Source organism: Salvelinus alpinus, chromosome 11, assembly GCF_045679555.1.
Source record: "Salvelinus alpinus chromosome 11, SLU_Salpinus.1, whole genome shotgun sequence".
In the NCBI taxonomy this organism is placed as follows: Eukaryota; Metazoa; Chordata; class Actinopteri; order Salmoniformes; family Salmonidae; genus Salvelinus; species Salvelinus alpinus.
In genome coordinates, this window is record NC_092096.1 from 52,257,270 (window position 1) to 52,278,897 (window position 21,628).

The following is a 21,628-nucleotide window of genomic DNA, read 5'->3' on the forward strand; positions in this document are numbered from 1 at the left end:
ATACAGTAAAATATAATCTGTGTGTTTCATGAGTATCTCTCTCCCTGTAGGCCCCCCCAGCCCCAGAGGACCAACCTGGACCCCCAACAGGACCAAGGATCTACCCAGGGCCAGGCTCCTGATGCTGGGTATACACGTCTGCAGCATGGTCAGTCTCTCAGCCCAGACCACTGTCACTCTCCTCTCTGTAACTTCATATACTGACTTTTCACCATTCACTTTATATAGATGTTACCGTACTCTATGTCCCTAGGCAAGCTGAGGGAAAACCAACCTATTAATCTCTCTTCTTTGACCAACAGGTGGCGCTAACATCTATGATACAATCACGCCCTCAGACAGTAATGACAATGGTACTGGGAAAGGGAAAGGGGGATACCTAGTCAGTTGTACAACTGAATACCTTCAAATGAAATGTGTCTTCTGCATTTAACCCAACCCCTCTGAATCAGAGAGGTGCGGGGGGCTGCCTTAATTGACATCCACGTCTTCGGCGCCTGGGGAACAGTGGTTAACTACCCTGCTCAGTTGCAGAACGACAGATTTTTACCTTGTCAGCTCGGGGATTCGATCCAGCAACCTTTCGGTTACTAAACACTAGGCTACCTGTATGTTAATTTTAGCATGAATACAGTATAGAGTTGTTGTTGCTGTTGTTTAATATTACTAACATACTAATACTAAGTAGAGATATTAGTGTATTATCTGTATATTTCAGATGCTGGTGATGCTACTGCTGGACCAAGTGAGGTGATGTACGCCAAGATTCAACTCAAAGAGTTGGACAAGAAACAAGAAAAAGAAAAGTAACTCTCAACTGTCCTATAAATTCTTACAAAATGTAGCAGTGTTTTTTACTCATCAAATTTCATAAAAACATACAAATTCTCTCCCCCTTCTCAGAAATGACAGCTGATACAAAAGAAAATCCAGTCTATTCTGAGTTCCAGACAGGGAAGACCACAGGTGAGACCCATTCTACAGGTTGGCAGTCAGTGAAATCTAAATGTATGATTTTATAGTTTAAAAAAAATGCATAATAAGCTAATTCCTTCAGTTGTTGACTGGAAATGTTCATTTTCAGCAGCAACTGGACCTTTTGATGTGACCTATGCTGAGGTTGACCTTAAACAGAAAGCCAAAGCCAAGAAGAAGAAAGGTAAGACAGGACATCCCTCCTTCCATATTCCCCCTATCATAACCTCACACCTCTGACCCCATCTTGACTAGCTGCATAATATTCTGTATATAACTGTTATATTATTCTGGTGTTTTATCCTCACTCCTAACAGAAACAGCAACACCACCTGAGGCAGATTCAGTCTATTCTCAATTGAAGCCAGGCACAGCCCCAGGTAAGACTAATAGCCATATGCAATTGATAATTAATATGATACTAATATGGATCTAATTCTCTGATATCAAAGTATGTATGTAAATGTAATTATTTAAAGTATGTATCATTGTTTAATTCTTAAGAGTTTATTTGACTGCATGTCCTAAACAACTTTGTATGGTGACATGTTGCAGGTACCTGAGGGGGAAGGGATGGAGGGACAGAAGGATGGAGGGACAGAGGGATGGAAGGACACACCATCAGAGGAGAAGAAGGAACCCGGAACATGGATTTTGTACGCTCAGCACACACAAGCAAACACACACAAGCAAACACACACGCAATAACACCTTGTACATTAAGGAGTTCTTACTTATTTTATTGTATTTCAGCATGGTTTCATTGTGTTTCACTGTAAAAGCTTCGTTTGTTTTACTATATGGTGCAATGATGATGCATCTCATCTGCAGCTACAGCAATTGTATCTGCTTTGTATTGTGTATTGAGTTTTATTGTTGATTTATTCAGATGATACAAATATGTTATTCTATATGAATTTCCCAAAAAGTATTATTCACGTTTCCTTCTAATGGTCTGTACTTTTACAATATCTTTGCATGGAGCTTTTTTAATAAACAATTTTTTTATCCCCCAGATGGTATGAGTGCTTTCTTACAGTAAATAGATATTGTCATCATCATCATCGACGTTTCCATACAACCTAATTTGGTCAAAACAGGAGGGAGACTCGGCGGCGCAGGACAGGAGAGAGACTCAGGCCTGCCGAGGCGTACAGTAGGCCTGGTGCGTGGTGCCGGAACTGGTGGTACCGGGCTGGGAACACGCACCTCAGGGCGAGTGCGGGGAGCAGGAACAGGGCATACTGGACCCTGGAGGCGCACTATAGGCCTGGTGCGTGGTGCCGGAACTGGTGGTACCGGACTGGGGACACACACCTCTAGGCGAGTGCGGGGAACAGGAACTGGAGGCCTGGTACGTGGTGCCGGCACCGGAGGGCTGGTGCGAGGGGCTACCACAGGAGAGCTGGTGCGTGGGGCTGCCACAGGAGGGCTGGTGCATGGAGAAGGCACCGGATAGACCGGACCGTGGAGGCGCACTACAGGTCTCGAGCACCGATCCTGCCCAACCCTACCTGGCTGAATGCTCACCGTAGCCATGCCAGTGCGGCGAGGTGGAATAGGCCGCACTGGGCTATGCACACGTACAGGAGACACCATGCGTAGGGCTGGTGCCATGTACCCCGGCCCGAGGAGACGCACTGGAGACCAGATGCGTAGAGCCGGCTTCATGGCACCTGGCTCGATGCCCACTCTAGCCCGGCCGATACGAGGCGCTGCTATGTACCACACCGGGCTATGCACACGTACTGGAGACACCGTGCGCTCTTCCGCATAACACGGTGTCTGCCCGTACGCTCGCTCTCCACGGTAAGCACGGGGAGTTGGCTCAGGTGTCCTACCTGGCTTAGCCACACTCCCCGTGTGCCACCCCCAAGAAATGTTTGGGGCTGCTTCTCGGGCTTCATTGCCAGCCGTGTTCCCTCGTAACGCCAGTTCCCTTTTCCTATTGCCTCCGTTCTCCTGGCTGCCTCCACCTGTTCCCATGGAAGGCGATCCCTTCCAGCCAGAATCTCCTCCCATGTGTAACATCCCTTGCCGTCTAAAATATCCTCCCATGTCCATTCCTCTTCAGATTTCGGCCGCTGCTGCTGCTGCCCGTTACCACGCTGCTTGGTCCGGTTGTGGTGGGTGGTTCTGTAACGGCTTTCTTCTTCCTCCTCTGATGAGGAGTAGTAGGAAGGATCGGAAGACCAATGCGCAGCGTGGTACGTATCCATAATGACTTTTAATGAGAATGAAATACAACAAAATACAAACTAACAAAGTGAAACAAAAAGGAAAACCGAAACAGTCCTGTAACGTTCTGTCTGGTGCAGACACACAAAGACTGAAAACAACCACCCACAAAACCCAACAGAAAACAGGCTACCTAAATATGGTTCCCAATCAGAGACAATGACTAACACCTGCCGCTGATTGAGAACCATATCAGGCCAAACGAGAAAACCAACATAGAAACACAAAACATAGATAACCCACCCAACTCACGTCCTGACCAACGAAAACAAAGAAATAACACAAGAACTAGGGTCAGAACGTGACACCCAGATGCTGCTGAAAATTGACATTTCCGGTCAACAAATTAAGGAATTAGCTTATTACATATTCTGCATTCTTCTTTGAAACTCAAAATTCGCACATTTAGATTTCACTGATTGACAAACTGTAGAATGTGTCTTACCTGTGGTCTTCCCCGTCTTGACCTCAGAATAGACTGGCTTTTCTTTTGAATCAGCTGGCATTTCAGAGGAGGAGGAGGAGGAGAGAATTTGTAAATTTTTATCAAATTTGATGAGTAAAAAACACTGCTACATTTTGTATTAATTTATGTGAGAATTTATTTTATTTTTCTTGTCCAACTTTTTGAGTTGAATCTGTGCGTACATCACATCACTTGGTCCAGCAGTAGCAGCACCAGCATCTGAAATATACAGGTAATACACTAATATCTCTACTTACTGTTAGTATGCTAGTAATATTAAACATATGAAGAACAACAGCAACAACAACTCAATACTGTATTCATGCTTAACATAGACAGTAATGACAGTGGTACTGTACACTGAGGGAGTGATTGTATCATAGATGTTAGCGCCACCTGTTGGTCAAAGAAGAGAGAGAAAGATGAATTGGTTGGTTTTCCCTCAGCTTGTCTAGGGAGTATGGTAACATGTTTTATACATATTGGATGGTGGTAAGTGAGTGTGTAAAGATGCAGAGAGAGGAGAGTGACAGTGGTCTGGCCTGAGAGACTGACAATGCTGCAGACGTGCATACCTAGCATCATGAGCTCGGCGCTGGGTAGATCCTTGATCCTGTTGGGATTCCAGGTTGGTCCTCTGGAGCTGGCGGGGCCTACAGGGAGAGAGATAATCATGAAACACACAGATTATATTTTACTGTATGAAAAGGAACATAGTTGAAAGACAGGTGTACTCGTGAGAATATTCTTTTTCAACATGAACCTGTAATGAGAAATGTATACGATTATATCAGGTCTTTACAGTTTTGACATTTTAATATCGACACAGCAGTACCAGGAGAACGGCCAGTAGAACACCAGCAACAACCAGGCCCACAACCACTCCTACTAGGACTGATGTAGAGGGTCCAGGAGTTACACCTGGAGAGAGTACAGCAAATCACTATCAGGTTCTGAGGTAGTTGTAGAAAATAAATAAAGTAGTGGACAAAGTGAATATATATTTGACAACTGACTTGAGATCAGATGACCAGCCTGAGCTTGTAACTCCAAACCTACAGTGTGCTTTTTAACACCACAAATGACTGATGACCACAGATATTATGAAAAGGTCATGTGATCATGACCATTTTCTCACCTCTCACTGTCACCCAGCTCTCTGGTGATTCTCCTTCATTAGATTTACACTTATAGAAGCCTTCATCTGACTTGGATACTGCAGGGATGGTCATCTCTCCTGTGGTATCATTCCTGATGAGTACTCCATCTTTGTAGAAATCAACCTTGGGGTTCGGGTTTGTTTCCTGATATCTATTTGTACAGCTGAGAGTCATAGATTCTCCCTCAGTTATGGGATAGGGAGGGCTCTCCAGGATCAGAGTGCCAACTGTGTAACAAAATATATAAATAATACTGTAAATCACTCACAATATATTAACCTCTTATGAGCTTAGATTGAGTATAAGATACATTCATTCTATTCTTTCAAAAACAAGGACATTTCAAAGTGACCCCAAACTTTTGAACGGTAGTTTACATCAGAGGCAGAGCTGTGTGGAATTTTTTACCACTGACCAGAGATGGGAGGAGTTTCAAAGCTGTAACTGGGGAGCTGGATTTCCAGGTTAAAGTCTAGAGTTTAATTTAGCTTCACACCATTACATGTTGAATACATTAATCCATTTTTAGAACTATTTACCTCTAAACATATCTAAGTTTTTTGTTGGTGATTCTGAGACACTGCGTGACGAAGCCATGTAAACATCTGGGACTTCTCATCGCCCCCTTCAGGACAGACCTGTAACTACTCCACATTATTGTAGTTCACAATATAGAAACGAATACGGTGATTGGTCCACAGCAACAACATAACCCCTCAGTCTACTGCGTCTGTCCTCGTATTCCTTCTTCTCTCTATGTCATCATATTAGTACAGACATGGACCACTTCTGTATGGGTTCATATCAGTAGAAGTCAAATCTGGATGTGGTTTACAGAAGACTGACAGCAATGTTTTCAAAGGAATACAATGATGTAGGGAATCATGACTTTTTGTTTGACATATGAGATTTAATACAACATGTAAAATCCAAAATACAACACACCCTCCATTGTCTTACGTCAGTTGGCGTCACTGCTATGTGATCATAGTCGTGCGGAATCATTGCGCTATCTGACGTAAGACAATAAACACCCTCTTCATTCAAGTTCCATAGTGGAATACTAATCTGGCTCCTATAACTACTGTAAAAATACAATGTTACAAAAAACATAGAGACATAGAAGTGAAAATTATGTAAAATGTATATAAAAATAAGCGTTAATTGAATTCAAAACAAACAACAAATCTGCCAAATGAACTGTTAAAGTTGTATTAGCAGGTCGGCCAACCAAGTATAAACCCACTTTTTGTCTTAAAAAAATAAGTAAATGTATATAAAAGATTGACATTATGTAAAAAACAAAATATAATAAAATACAAATGCAACTTTTAAACAAAACAGACACTACACTATTGTTTAATCAACAAACTGTAGTAAAAGTGGGGTAAATATAATATTTCAAGAAAATGAACAACAATCAACAAAAGCAAAGCAAACAAGCCCCCAAAAGCTGAAAATGTCAACTTCCTAAATAATAACATTTAGTATTTGTAAAATTCAATTCAGAGATATTTGAGTCAGTAAACACTATCATAAATCAATGTCAAGACAATGGCAAAAACATAAACATCCAAAAAATGGGTCTTCAGTTTATAGTTCTTACTGTATTGATCACACGGATGATTCAGTCTGTTTGATGACATCATCAGATGGTAACTCGTATTGAAGAGATTTGGCTGTTGAACACAGTCCTATGGGAATATAACGGACGGAGAGAAGCATTGGAGTTAAACTGATTCAACTGCTCTTTCAACTGAACAGCATAAAAATGTAATCCATCAAAAGTAATAATGAGGTTAGTTTGCCTTTTCTGGGAAGAGAACATTTCCATAGAACACATTTAACAAAAATAGCTTCCCCTGGCCACTTTGTCTATTTACATTTGAAATGAACCATTTGAGTGATATAAGAGGATGACATAAAGAAAGAGAATATCAAGCCGGATAAGTTGATTGTAGATACACACTGAAATAAAGTGGTCACCTCGAGCCCTGCAGCATTTCACCATGAGCACGATAGACACCAGTAGAAAGGGAGACGCAACCAGTAAACCACACAGCAGCCTGGGCAGCACAGAGATGGAGACAATGGAACCTGGAGGGACTATCAAAACACATGTTTTACCATCAACACACACACACACACACACACACACACACACACACACACACACACACACACACACACACACACACACACACACACACACACACACACACACACACACACACACACACACACACACACACACACACACACACACACACACACACACACACACACACAGCTCTCTCACCTCTCACTGTCACCCAGCTCTCTGGTGATTCTCATTCATTTGATTTACACTTATAGAAGCCTTCATCTGACTTGGATACTGCAGGGATGGTCATCTCTCCTGTGGTATCATTCCTGATGAATTTTCCATCTTTGTAGAAATGAACCATGGGGTTCGGGTTTGTTTCCTGATATCTATTTGTACAGCTCAGAGTCACAGAGTTTCCCTCAGTTATTGGATAGGGAGGGCTCTCCAGGATCAGACTGCCAACTGTGTAACAGAATATGTAAATAATACTGTAAATCTGGAGTTATCACTCACATGAGCTATTATTTTATGAGATGCAACCATTCAGTTACAGAATTGAACATCATTATCATACATTGTAATGTAAAAAAGGTTAGAATAGATGTACCGTCCACTGTAATGTTGACAGCATTACTGTACTCTCCTGATCCAGACTCACACCAGTACACTCCACTGTCCTTTTTACGTGTGGACCTGATGGTACATGTGGACCCTGCTTTTGATCCCCAGTTAGAGACACACTCTGACTCCACTGCTTTCTCTCTGTATCTCTTCAGTCTCCATCCAAATGTTTACCAATTTTGTTATGGTATTGTACATCACCCCTAAATGTAACTATAGTTTTGTTCCATCATTGATCTCACTGTCTGCTATTTGACCTCATCCCTTCTGTCTTTCTCTTGTAATCCCATAAAAACAGACTTACCTAACACAGTCAATTGTATAGCATTTACTTGTCTCTTGAGTGTTTTAAGCAATTTATATTCTGAAGACACACACACACACAGTTACTCACCTTTTACAGTTATAGTGACAGGATCACTGATGATTGATGATATGGATCTGGACTGGATCTCTCCCTGACACCAGTAGAGACCCTGGTCAGACTCAGCAGCTCTACTGATGGTGAAGGTGGCTCCTGTTGTAGTGTGTCTGCCAGACAAGGTCACTACTTTCTTAGTGTTGTCTTTGTACCATGTAAAGCTCCAGCCACTGTCAGACCCCACTGAACACGTCAGAGTTACTGTCTCTCCAGTGTATGCAGGGTTTGGTGTTATGGTCAGTTTATTTATTTTTTTCACCTTTATTTAACCAGGTAGGCTAGTTGAGAACAAGTTCTCATTTGCAACTGCGACCTGGCCAAGATAAAGCATAGCAGTGTGAACAGACAACACAGAGTTACACATGGAGTAAACAATAAACAAGTCAATAACATGGTAGAAAAAAAAAAGAGAATCTATATACAATGTGTGCAAAAGGCATGAGGTAGGCAATAAATCGAATAATTACAATTTAGCAGATTAACACTGGAGTGATAAATCATCAGATGATCATGTGCAAGAAGAGATACTGGTGTGCAAAAGAGCAGAAAAGTAAATAAATAAAAGCAGTATGGGGGGTGAGGTAGGTAAATAGGGTGGGTAGTTTACAGATGGACTATGTACAGCTGGATCTGGATACATGCTTAGCAACATCCAAAGATCCAAAGATTTAGCTGTTGTTGGAACGTTTTCTTACTATAAAAGTACATTATAGGGGTATGTTGACTTTTTTTGATTTTTTATTAAAAGAATACAACTGTTTTTGTTTAAAAAGACTTTAACAGTACAGAATAATATGAAGATCTTATCCTTCTCAACATTTAAGTAAGTGATGGTTATGTTATTAAACTCACCAGCAACAACGATGGTGAGAGATGAGCTGAGATATGTCCTCTCGGGCCGTCTTGTCCTTGTCCCCTCACACTGGTACTGACCAGCCTGGTCAGGGAGAGAGATGGTGGTGGTTTTACTGGTCGGAATGGGAAGCAGATGGTTGTCTCTGTGCCAGCGGTACGTCCAGTCTCTGTTGTCAGATATGTCACACTGCAGAGTGACTGTCTCTCCAGAATAGAGGGGACCCCGTGGAGAGGCTTTCACTGAGACCGTGGGCAGAGCTGTGGAAACACAGTTATATATTAAGACAAATGCAGTCAGAGCACAAATCTCTCCAACATATGATCTTACTTCTGTAGGTAGTACTGTAACTATTCATTTTTCCATTCATACTAACACACAGACCACATCTACATGATTGACTCAATATAAAGAGTGTCCATTTGTTTGATTAAAAAAACACATAAAGTAACTCACCTTTCACAGTGATAGTGACAGGATCACTGATGATTGATGATATGGATCTGGACTGGATCTCTCCCTGACACCTGTAGAGACCCTGGTCAGACTCAATAGCTCTTCTGATGGTGAAGGTGGCTCCTGTTGTAGTGTGTCTGCTAGACAAGGTCACTACTTTGTTAGTGTTGTATTTGTACCATGTATACCTCCAGCCACTGTCAGATCCCACTGAACACGTCAGAGTTACTGTCTCTCCATTGTATGCAGGGTTTGGATTTACGGTCAGTGTAGTTTCAGGAAGAGCTAAGAAAACAGAGAGCAGAATATCAAAACATCTGGCTTCATGCTTGGTCATTTTAAATAATTTTACTGTTGCATTTAAGTTTTGATTAAAGTTTATTTTAAATAGGGGTATGTTGACTCTATTCAGTTAGAATTTACAGTCTACACAGTATATCTGTATTTAGATTAACCCTCATTGGCTCAAAATTCATAAAGTCCAGATAGTGATTGAAGATTAATAGTGAGCTCACCAGTGACACTAATGTAGAGAGATGTATCTATGTCAAGTGGTTATGGGCATGGAGGCACTTGAGAGATAAGATGATATACCTGTTACCATTAGTCTGACTGCATCACTCCACTCAGAATGCTTCTTCTGATCAATATGTGAACCCACACACCTGTAGTCACCATTGTCTGAAATCTTAACCTCACTGATCTCATATTCATGATTCCTATTGATTGTGTCTACAACATCCTTGAGCCATATATATTCCCAATCAGTGACTTCTCCCCTCTGTATGTTACATCTGAGAGTGACAGACTCTCCACTGAATATCTGGGAGGATGTGGGGTATATGGTCAGAACAGCCTTTGCATTTCCTGCACAAAATAAAACCAGCATGATACAATTGTTTTTTTGAGACACTCAAAACTAAAAATATGTCTCGTCAAAAGAAGCTTTAAAAATCACAAATAAAACATTTGATGAAGCATTAAGAGTTTGAGGCTTGATCAAGTGTTCAAATATTTACCATCATCTTCAGAGTGTCCAGAGTAGATGTGTGTACTCAGCACTACAACAAAGAAAGTCACATTGCTCCAATATTAACTTGAAATAAATAATAACATGCCATAATCATGTTACTGATTACCAAATCCATTCTGTACTTTATTTTAAAGGTGCAATCTATGATTTCTATACACATTTTTTATCATTAAATTAGTCGTAGGCATTTATTCTTGAAGAACTGTCTTATCCCATCATAAACCCGAAATATATGGTTATTTTATGACAATTATTGTAAACAATGTAGATTAATGAATTTCCTTAGCCCCATCCCAGCCATATACCTTAAAAAGTGTCAGGGTGGCCATTTTGTGGTAGTTTGAATTACGGACGGCAGCTTTAAATGGCCGCTGACTTCCAGTGTTCTGCACACAGAGAGTGTACAGAGACCAAAAACACCAAAACACCACTCATTAATCTCTTAGCCTGTTGGGGATGGGGGCGCTGTTTAGACTATTTATGCTAACTTGGCTAATTTTTGAAACGGCTTCCCACAAAATCCTTGATCGTACAATATGCATATTATTATTATTATTGGATAGAAAACAGTCTATAGTTTCTATAGGAGTTGAAATTTTGTCTCTAAGTGGAACAGAGCCCATTCTACAGCAATTTCCCTGACATGGAGTCAGATTTGAGAAATGTTGGCCACTCTTCTGAAGTCAGTTAAAAGGGCACTGTCATTGCTATGACTATACGGACACTTCTTACGTCTTCCCCTGGATGCCTTTACGTGATGACGATTCCAATGGGGTCGATTGCGCGTTCACAGGCCCTATAAATCAAAAAACCCTGTAGCTAGCAAGTCTTTCCTTGCTGCGTAACGCGCGTGCTGGACACCGACCCGCTCCTGTTCCAAGCGTTAGTTTAGCCTGTTATATTTCTCCGGTCATCTTTTCACTCGTTATAGGAGTTAAAAACATCATAAGGTAGTTAATTTAAAGCGTTTTATAGCAATTTATATCCGTTTAGTGCGATTTTGGGACATTTATTTTTGCAACGATGTGAAAAGTTGGGCACGCTTTTCAGTTCATCCCGAACGCAGTTGACATTTCCACATGGCAAGAGGACAGCTTTCCACCAAAAGACGATTTCTCCCAAGAAAGGATCCTTTGCCCAAGATACTGATGGAAGAACAGCTCAAGGTAGGACATTTTTATTATGATAAATCGTGTTTCTGTCGAAACATTTTAGTGGCTTAGGACGCCATGTTTTTTGACGTAGCTTCGCTTGGCGCAAACTGTATTGAAAAGTAAGGATAAATTAAAAAATGTAATAACGCAATTGTATTAAGAATTAAATTGTCTATCAATCCCTGTCCACCCTATATTTTTTAGTCACGTTTATGAGTATTTATGTATAAGAGTAGATCACTGTCTAAGTGGCGCAAGGACTTTTTCTTTACCAGCTTGTCTACATTTCACATTGTCTAACCATGATTTTGGTGGCTAAATATAAACATTTTCGATCAAACTGTATATGCATGTTGTAATGTGATGTTACAGGAGTGTCATCGGAAGAATTCTGAGAAGGTTAGTGAAAAAATTAATATCTTTTGGCGATGTTGACTTTTATCGCTCACTTTGGCTAGAATCAATGCTGGGCTGCTAATTGCTATGTGCTAAGCTAATATAACGATTTATTGTGTTTTCGCTGTAAGACACTTAGAAAATCTGAAATATTGTCTGTATTCACAGGATCTGTGTCTTTCGATTCGTGTATGCTGTGTATTTTTACGAAATGTTTGATGATTAGTAGTTAGGTAAACACGTTGCTCATTGTAATTATTCTAGTCCATTTGTGACGGTGGGTGCAATTGTAAACTATGCCATCTACCTGAAATATGCACTTTTTTCTAACAAAACCTATCCCATACCATAAATATGTTATCAGACTGTCATCTAATGAGTTTTTTTGTTGGTTAGGGGCTATAAATATCTTAGTTTAGCCGAATTGGTGATGGCTACTGGTGTTGGTGGACAAATAAAAGATGGTGGATTATGCTAATGTATTTTTAGGTAATAGATGTACATCTTTACATATTGTGTCTTCCCTGTAAAACATTTTAAAAATCGGACATGTTGACTGGATTCACAAGATCTGTGTCTTTCATTAGCTGTATTGGACTTTAATGTGTGAAAGTTAAATATTTAAAAAAAATATTGTTTTTGAATTTCGCGGCACTGGTTTTTCAGTGGGGGTGGGGGGGGAGTGCCGCTAGCGGCACTCTCATCCTAGACAGGTTAACACAGTTTACTATGACTGTAGCGAAGGAACCCTCAACCATTTACAATAATCACAACTTGATTATACAACACATCCAACAAATATTGCATTTTATATTCATTGTCATTGACAACACATTTTGCAACCATTGAGTTAACACTACTCTTTAGTTCCTGAGTAATGACTTGGTTAAGTGCACACCACCACACTAACCAGGTCTGCATGGCATCGGCTATACAAGCTCAGGTTCTCACAGAGATGCAACATCAATGTAGGGTGGTCACTTTCTTTGAGTGCCATTTACTAAGATTTTCTCAATAAGGGCTAAAACACCAAAAACAAACCTAAAGTGTGAAACTGTCTTCATTTTGATTAATGTCTTATTCCCTTTCCCTTTAAATTCTTAGTAAATCAGGTAATTAGTGTTCATTAACAAACACACTAACTCAGTACTTACATAGTAGCAAACAGAGCAAGGTGTGCTCCATTCTGTCCCCACAGACAAGTGACTTTCTCTACAACTACAGTCCTTCTAACAGTCCCCTTTACTTCCTATATGATGACAGTCTGCTTAGATCACACCACTTCACTCTGAGATCACACCTCTTCACCGCACACAGAAAAACAGAGAGAAAGATTCTTGAGAAATGTAAAAATAGATAGATAAGTAAGTGTAGGCCTCCCCTCAAACCTTTGCTCAGTTGTCAGGTGGCAAGCCAAGCCAGCTAACCTCAGTTGTGGCACAATGGAAATGGACATCTCCAGCCACCTCTCACTTCTCAATCACTCTCTCTCTCACTCAAAAAAATAAATGAATAAATAATAAATTGAAAAAAGTTTAAAATAATGACAAAAATAAACAATAGGCAAACACAAACAATACACACACACACACACACACACACACACACACACACACACACACACACACACACACACACACACACACACACACACACACACACACACACACACACACACACACACACACACACACACACACACACCACACCTCAGATGGTTCTGAGTGATACGTTTAGTTAGCTATTGTCTAAATAGATATGTTTGTTATTGTGTTGTTTATGGTTGTATTTTAATTTGTTTGTATATGTGATGTGTATCAGGGCTATTGTTCATGTACTGTATTATGTGTGTGTTGTTTGTGTGTGTGTGTGTGTGTGTGTGTGTTGTGTGGCTTGTTTGTTTGTGTGTGTGTGTGTGTGTGTGTGTGTGTGTGTGTGTGTGTGTGTGTGTGTGTGTGTGTGTGTGTGTGTGTGTGTGTGTGTGTGTGTGTGTGTGTGTGTGTGTGTGTGTGTATTGTTTGTGTTTGCCTGTTGTTTAATTTTGTCATTCTTTTAAACTTGTTTCAATTGCTTTTCTTTTTGTAAATTATTTTATGAAAACTTATTTATTAATTTATTTTTATATACATTATATATATATATATATATATATATATATATATATATATTGGGGTATTTTCTTAAAATCGCATTGTTGGTTAAGGGCTTGTAAGTAAGCATTTCACGTTTGTATTCGGCGGATGTGACAAATAACATTTGATTTGTGTGTTATTTATTACCACTGACCAGAGATGGGAGGAGTTTCAAAGCTGTAACTGGGGAACTGGGTTTCCAGGTTAAAGTCTAGAGGTTCATTTAGCTTCACATCATTACATGTTGAATACATGAATCAATTTTCGTTAACTATTTACCTCTAAAAATATCTAAGTGGTATGTTGTAGAGTGTAGAGTGTGGGACACATGTACAACATTTGTGAAGAAACCAGGAGAAAGGTTACAGGGGAAAGCAGTTACAGACTTCACCTTTAGTTTGTATACTATGGTAAACATCTGGGGTTTCTTATCGCCCCCTTCAGGGACAGACCTGTAACTACTCCACATTCTTGTGGATCACAATATCGAAATAATCAATCAATCAAATTTTTGGTTTGGTCAGGGTGTGATTTGGGGTGGGTATTCTATGTTCTATTATTTGTATTTCTATGTTTTGGCCGGGTAGGGTTCTCAATCAGGGACAGCTGTCTATCGTTGTCTCTGATTGAGAACTATACTTAGGTAGCCCTTTTTCCCACCTGTCTTTTTGGGAAGTTAACGTTGTTTGTGGCACATAGCTCTTAAGCTTCACTGTTGTTTTGTATTGTTTATTGTTTTTGTCGGTGTCATTTCTAATAAAAAGGAATATGTACTCTCACCACGCTGCACCTTGGTCTCCTCCTTTTGACGGCCGTGACAGGGGGTCAGCCTGATGAACCAAACTACCCAATAATCCCCTTCATGTAGCCTAACTCTCACTCACACACACAAACACATGTACCCACATATAATCAAATATGTTTGTTTTTTTACTGAATATATTATCTACACTTATAATTAATATGCTTTGTTTAACTGATTGAACAAAGTTTTTTATTTGATTGGTCACTTAGCAACAACATAATCCCTCAGTCTACTGGGTCTGTCCCCTTATTCCTTCATCTCTCTATGTCATCATATTAGTTTATATTATATGTTTCTCAGGCTCATGTTACAACCTGATTAAAAGCCGTAGTGACCAACAACTCAATTTCTCTGCAGTCGGTAAACACAGTGTAACCAAACAACGTCATTCATTCAATGAATTAAACATTTTCTTGTCCAATAAAGGAAGTAGTTAGCTAACAATATTCAAAATCCAGAGAAATACATGAATCATCATCATCTCAGAGTTGCACATAAAGTGTACTCCATTCTAAGCCTCTGGCAAGTCTTCTGGACTCCTACAGTTCCTGTGGCTGTGACACGAATGGGGCTTTGACAGAATTAGAAAGGTACAGATGCTAAAAGAGAAACAGAAAAATAACATCTGATGTCATGTTCATCTCCACACAACTTCCTGTTACTGTAAAAGTAAATGGACACATCAGATCTGTGGTCTTTCTGTGGGAGGAAGAGAGAACTATAGTATATATCAGAGAAGAAACTTAGTGGATAAAACATAGTTGTACAAAAAGTGAAGTCAATATTATATTTATCATACCTGGTCATGTTGACATGTTCAGTACAGTCTTTAATGTCACTAGGAGAGGTGTCAAAGGTTTGACGTCATGGCATGTTTATCATTTGGTTTATGTTGTAGCTATTTGGAGGTCAACTGCATGTAGATGTTCTTGAGTTACAGTCTGTCAACTGTTCAAAGTAATAACCCAGGAAAGTAGTGATCACAGTGGTAGATCGAATGTAAAAGAGATAAATTAATGAGTGAACTACAGAAAATGTATGCTGCAAGAACAATGTCATTCTTCTCTCTGACAAGGACATACATCCCTGCACAACTTTTCATGTGTACTCATCAGCACAACAACAAGGTTTTCGCAGGTTTTTGCATATGACTACAACCATTTCTCTATTTGACTCTCTCTGATCAGCATCACACAGCGCCTTCCTTCACAAACCCACACTGCTAAAGACGAAGAGAGCAAACCATGACCACTCAACTATAACAAACAGGTGACCTAATGTGAAGTTCCTCAGCCTTGTAATTGCATACACTGTGCACTGGAAAAGTCAAACTTAACCAATTGCTTAATTAGCATTATTATGCAAGTTGCGTGGACTTAAAAATGATGAGAATTTGAGCCAATCTGTTAGAGTCTTAAATCAACAAACTCTGCTGGAAGTCAGTTGTATTTGAACAAGCTTGTTGAGTAAAATACAAAATGATTCTTTGCTCAAAACCACACCAATCATCATCATTATCATTATTCCAGCATGATCTCTTCACAGGTTGATTTTCAGAATGGTTTGTTTCAAAACCTGTGTATTGCTTGTACAATGACTGGTTGAGTAATCTTATGCTACACAAACATAGATAACATACATTTTTCAAAACTAATCCTATCTGTTACTAGTTGGACTTATTTCACACATTACTGTTATGGCTGTTCCAGTTTATGTGATTTAGGTAGTCTCAATAATCAATCTTCTCTACCCCAACAGTCATTCTGAATGCAGGTTGCATGTGACTGAAATGTTAAATAGTTGGATATCCTAACTTTGGCTGGATTCCAATAGAAATGACACATCCCTTTGCAAGCCGGCATAATTTGACTAAACCAGGAGTTTCAGACCAGTGTGTTAGGGTGTAACTAGGCCCTCAGCGGCTTTATGATATATGTAATGTGTTGTCATAATGAGTTTAATTTTAAAGATAACATATCCACTTAGACATTCACGAGGTGAAGGCTACAGTACTGAAAACAATTCAATACAACAATCATGCCTCTGTCGCTAACAAGTACAGTTGTGATTGTTAATTACAATTCAGTCTAAAAGCAAGGCACTCAACGTATGCAAAAAGGTAGAAACATTTCTTATTCTGTGAACGGAATATTTTGGGGAATTAATTGAATTCCATCTGGTTATTGAGACAGACATGAATGTCATTTTGGACATGCGGACAAATCAAATAAGAACAACTACAGTCCACATGTAACAAAGACTCTCCATCATATACTCTCTGATTACAACCTCATCGATGCCTGGCGAGCACATAATCCTAATGCAAAAGAGTACACTTTCTATTCACAGGCATAAATCAACCTCACTAATCAATGTCATACGATTATCTACAACTATTTTCTTTCATCTAGAAACTAGAAATTCGACATATGAGCTTGTCTGATCACAACACCTATAACTGCCTATGACACATTTCAGAATCTCCTAATTGTAACTAGGCCCTCAAAGAAAGGCATAAGGCCTGATGATACACTATATATATGATAATTAATAAAGGGAGAAGAGTACAATCATCAAATTGTAAGCAAATTGTGTAGATCGTGATGAAATTAAGCAGTAACATCTAGGCCTATCTACAGAATGTACACGTGTAAGATGCAGAGGATGCAGAGGGTTCTATTTCTATGGTAGGCCCAGCCTATGACCACATCCTGTTCAGCTCACAGTACTTTCTGGTAGGGACAAGGGGGGCCTTCTGGGCGTCCAAATGCGATCTTGTCATACAGAGTCTGCGGCTACATGTGACAGATAATCAAGAAGAAACTGTTTCAGCATCAAGAAAGGTATAGACTATTCTCAAAGTAGACTACATAGTCTTCCATTCAATCACAGACATTCTACCATTATGACCATTTATGTCTTACCTTGTTCAATCTTGGGATAACCAGATCACTGACAGTCTCATAGATGGATATTGGGTTTACCTGACTGTTTGATCTAGTCTGGAATCAAAATACAGCCCATTACAATACAGTACATACAGCCTCACACACTCAGATACATAATAACGGCAATGATTACTTACATCTCTACTTCTTGTGTTGATCATAACATCAGCATATATTGTGTTGTCAGTTAGATCTTCTGTGTTTTATAAGAACAAAATATCAACCAATCAGATATATTTCATACAGGATATCAACAAACATTCCCAGGAATTAATGAGGGGTCTCACTCTTTTTCAAATTTCTAGCAAACCCCCCCCCAAAATCATATCAGCTGAAGAATACTTCTAGAACCAACAGAAATGTCAATTTAAATATAGTGGAGGCCCCTAAGCTGTACATACCCGTGATACTTTGACCCTTGCAGTATCACACTGCCACAGCAGTAAGAATCAGCACCACAGCACCTCCCACTGATACTCCGATATAGATGGTATACCACGCCAGTCCTGTCACATATTGTTCAACACACATGATTAGACTATACAATATGATAAACACTAAATGGCTCTGTATCATATACATCCAATGTAATCACATGCATTACATATTATATTTGACAACATAAGCGTATAAGCACACTGAAAAGTGTATGGAAGGGATTATTATGATATCTTGGTACCTGGGGTGGTTGGGGTGGTTGTGTCATTTCTACACTTTACTGTCTCAAAGGCAGTTTTCCAACTGACCAGGTTGGAGGCGTTGCACTTTACACTGATGTTTCTCTCTGCTGGTGAGAGAGAGAAGTAAATCTGCTGGGCGTCCCCGTAGATCTCATTGTCTCTCTCCCAGGTGTAGGTAAGGTTGGGGTAGCAGGACACGTTGCACACCAGCCGTACCGTACAGGAGTGATTGGCCAAGAGCTTGATGTTTTTCTGGATCACCACCTTGGATATAGGCTCTGACCAACCAGGAGAGAGATAGAGACTCATAATGAGTCTTCTAAATGAATCATACCATAGCCATACAACCAGAAGAAAGACGACTGAGGATTAAACTTGAAAATGTGATTGAAATGTAACAAAGCATGGTGAGTAAGGTCAGTGTAAAACCCCAAATTCAGTGTTATAGTGTAAAGACCATCAGCTGTGGTCGTGTATAAAAATAAGAATGATATCAAAATAGGATGCAAAAAGATGAAAACAGCCTACCGTGGACCTTCAGAGTGATGGTCGTACTGTTAATCTGACCTTTGTCCCCATCGCCTGTAAGTAGAAAATCCCCTGAGTCTTGCAGTGTCAGTTCTCTGACTGTTAAACTGAAGTTTTTGGTGTTCATCTTTAGTCTCCCCTCAAACTGGGATCCAGGTGAATATACAACTTCTGAGTTGAATTCTGTAATAACCTTTTCCATATACTTCCACACCAAGGATTGGAAATGTTCCCTCTCTATGCCTGCCAGCAGCTCCACAGAGTCCCCCACTCTCTTGTTGATGATCAGAGGAACACCCACACCTGAAAACACACAAGTACACGTTATTCTGACATCAATCAATGGTTGGACACTATGTTACAATGATCTTATTACTGTGTAATTATTCATGTAAGTAAGATGTAGCAAGTACTGTAATTACTCATTGTTACAGTGTAATACTTGTTACAGTGTGCCTACATTTAATAATTACACAATAATACACTGCAATGCAAAGTCCTACCTAATCAATAATATATAATAATGGATTAGATTTAAGTAGCTAATTTCCAGGTTTAATTTATACTGTACATGACACTTTACATATTTTCGCTTTATATCTTTACATATCTGAGTGTGTGGGTCCTATTTTACTTCATTAAAGTCCACTCCTCCCCCATATTCAGTAGAACAGGATGAGATGACAGGAAAAGAGAAGTGGGGGTGGATCTGATAACCCCTCCTCAGCTCACAAGTACAACTCCCACTGTGTTAAATGTTTCATTATTCACCTGAAATGTGTCATATACAGCGTTGGCGACATTATAAATACATGTCAGTCTGAAGAAATGAATTATAAACCCTTACACGAAAAAACAGCTGTCGTGAATTAAGACAAAATAAGTTACAACTCAATGAGGTGTGGAATTTAGGGCATAACTGCAGTTATCCTAGTCCTGCAGAGTATCTTATTATGTAATAAAAACAATCATTTGATACAGTCCCATATCGCCTTAAATTTAATGAATGACAGCCATTAGGCACAGGGTGTTAAGATCTGTTGCGTTCTAGAAGCAATTGTTAGGTTCTTAGACACTAGAGAAACTTAAACAAGTTGAATTCTTCCCAAAGGGTCAACACAGCTGTAGTCAGACAAAGACATGTTCCCACCATCACAAGTATATATACTCGATCACACGTATATATACTCCACAAGTATATATACTCCTCCTTCTCTCCAATCCTTACATCTTATGGTTCAACAGGAAGAGGGTAATAGGATAATAATCAATTTTTTCTCCCTTCAGTGACCTCCTGACCTCAACCCCTCCTTCGCCTAATCCACAGATGTCAATCTGCTTCCCCAATAGCAATCCTGTGACCTCCTCCCGTCCACCCAACACATTCCAAAGCCATCTGTCCTTCTACAGAGACCCATTACCTTCTGAGATAAAACCCAGTCTCTTTCACTCCTTTATACACTATGCGTCTGATCTATCATGTCTTTAATATCTCAATGTTCAAAGTTCACCCCGAATCCAACACAATGCAACAGCTGCTGACCCAACCACACCATTGGCACTCATTCAAAACTGCAGAATCACTTCATCATGATATGTTCTTGAATATAGGTATTATGTAGGTTTTATCAAACAGGAGTAAAGCAAACGATTCTAAATACCCAACCAATCACTGGCATTCTACAGTCAATACACACAGTTGCAAAGACAAACAAGGAAGTTAGAGAAAGCTAACAGTTTTACTAACTTTATAATTCAAGAAAGCCCATGCAATAGATTCAAAGCACGAACAGGATAATATATATATATATTTTTTTACAAAACTTACCATAGTGGAGGTTGGAGAATAGGATAAGTAGTATTCCCTGTTTGGAGAAGCAGGAGAAGGGACCCCCAGACATCTCTGTAAGGATTTGACTGTTTCCTCAGTCTGTATGTCCTTATCTATCACTGTCACTGGTAGCTAGCAGTTGACTAACTGATACACACAGAGAAGGAATTGTAGAGTAGAGAAAGAGCAGACTTCCTTTTGATGAGGGCTGCTGTTCTAAAAAATAATTCCTGTTTGTTAGCTGAAAAGGAGGTCACATTCTATAGTTGCTCTCTGAAAATACCCCTTCACTCAGCTTGAGAGTTAGAAGATGAGGCGTGGGTGTGTTTGGGGTCTGTCACTGTGTTGATCAGTCTGATGGTGGTGGAGCATGTGTTTCCAAGCTGCTACTGGTTGTGTGGTTCGTGGTCTTGGTGTTTCACAGATACCGGTAACTTGTTACTTTATGAGCAGACCACTCAAAGTTGCACAGAAAGAGAAAGGTGGTAGATAGAGGGCTCGGGGGAAGAGAGTGAGAGAGAACAAAAGAGAATGAAAGAGAGAGAGTGGGGGTGGGGGGGGGGGGTTAGAGAGAGAGAGTGAGACAGAGACAGAACGAGAGAGATTGGGGGTGGGTGGGGGGGGGGTAGAGAGAGAGAGTTAGAGAGAGCAAAAATATCAAATCAGTTTGTGGGCATTTTCATCTTGGCTTCATATGCCTGCAGAAGTGTTTGTGTAGCGTGGTTCGTTCTGCGTTGTGTACTTTTAATTAGGACGCTGCCACAACTGAAGGTCTGCTAGTTGAATTATTTTTATTTGCCCTGCACACGAAGAGACAACACACATTATGTTAACCCTTGGCGCAG

At 39.9% G+C, this 21,628-nt stretch overlaps 1 protein-coding gene, 1 long non-coding RNA gene and 1 pseudogene across 2 annotated transcripts; 1 reads left to right on the plus strand and 2 right to left on the minus strand.

The window, feature by feature from the left end:
• The first annotated feature begins 49 nt into the window (after positions 1–49).
• On the plus strand, positions 50–1,358 carry LOC139534913 (uncharacterized). The gene is made up of 5 exons (XR_011667028.1): positions 50–148; positions 303–806; positions 904–966; positions 1,085–1,159; positions 1,293–1,358. It is a non-coding gene; the product is annotated as an uncharacterized lncRNA (long non-coding RNA).
• A 2,994-nt stretch (positions 1,359–4,352) lies between these two features.
• LOC139533326 (sialoadhesin-like) lies at positions 4,353–9,954 on the minus strand (annotated as a pseudogene).
• An 8,216-nt stretch (positions 9,955–18,170) lies between these two features.
• LOC139533327 (SLAM family member 8-like) lies at positions 18,171–21,140 on the minus strand. Its single transcript, XM_071331382.1, has 4 exons — positions 20,781–21,140; positions 18,953–19,255; positions 18,424–18,702; positions 18,171–18,250 (listed from the first exon to the last, which is right to left on the minus strand). Exons 1-4 carry the CDS (start codon positions 20,851–20,853, stop codon positions 18,171–18,173), a joined length of 735 nt encoding a protein of 244 aa, XP_071187483.1. The 5' UTR covers positions 20,854–21,140.
• Between the last annotated feature and the right edge of the window lie 488 nt (positions 21,141–21,628).

Bases quoted from the DNA above. Each gene is read 5' to 3' on its own strand.
- LOC139533327 (XM_071331382.1), bottom strand. From the start codon at position 20,853: ATGTCTGGGGGTCCCTTCTCCTGCTTCTCCAAACAGGGAATACTACTT. The intron at 18,703-18,952 runs GTAGGCTGTTTT...CTGGTTGGTCAG, and splicing joins CATCACTCTGAAGGTCCACG to AGCCTATATCCAAGGTGGTG. The intron at 18,251-18,423 runs GTACCAAGATAT...AATATGTGACAG, and splicing joins AACCACCCCAACCACCCCAG to GACTGGCGTGGTATACCATC.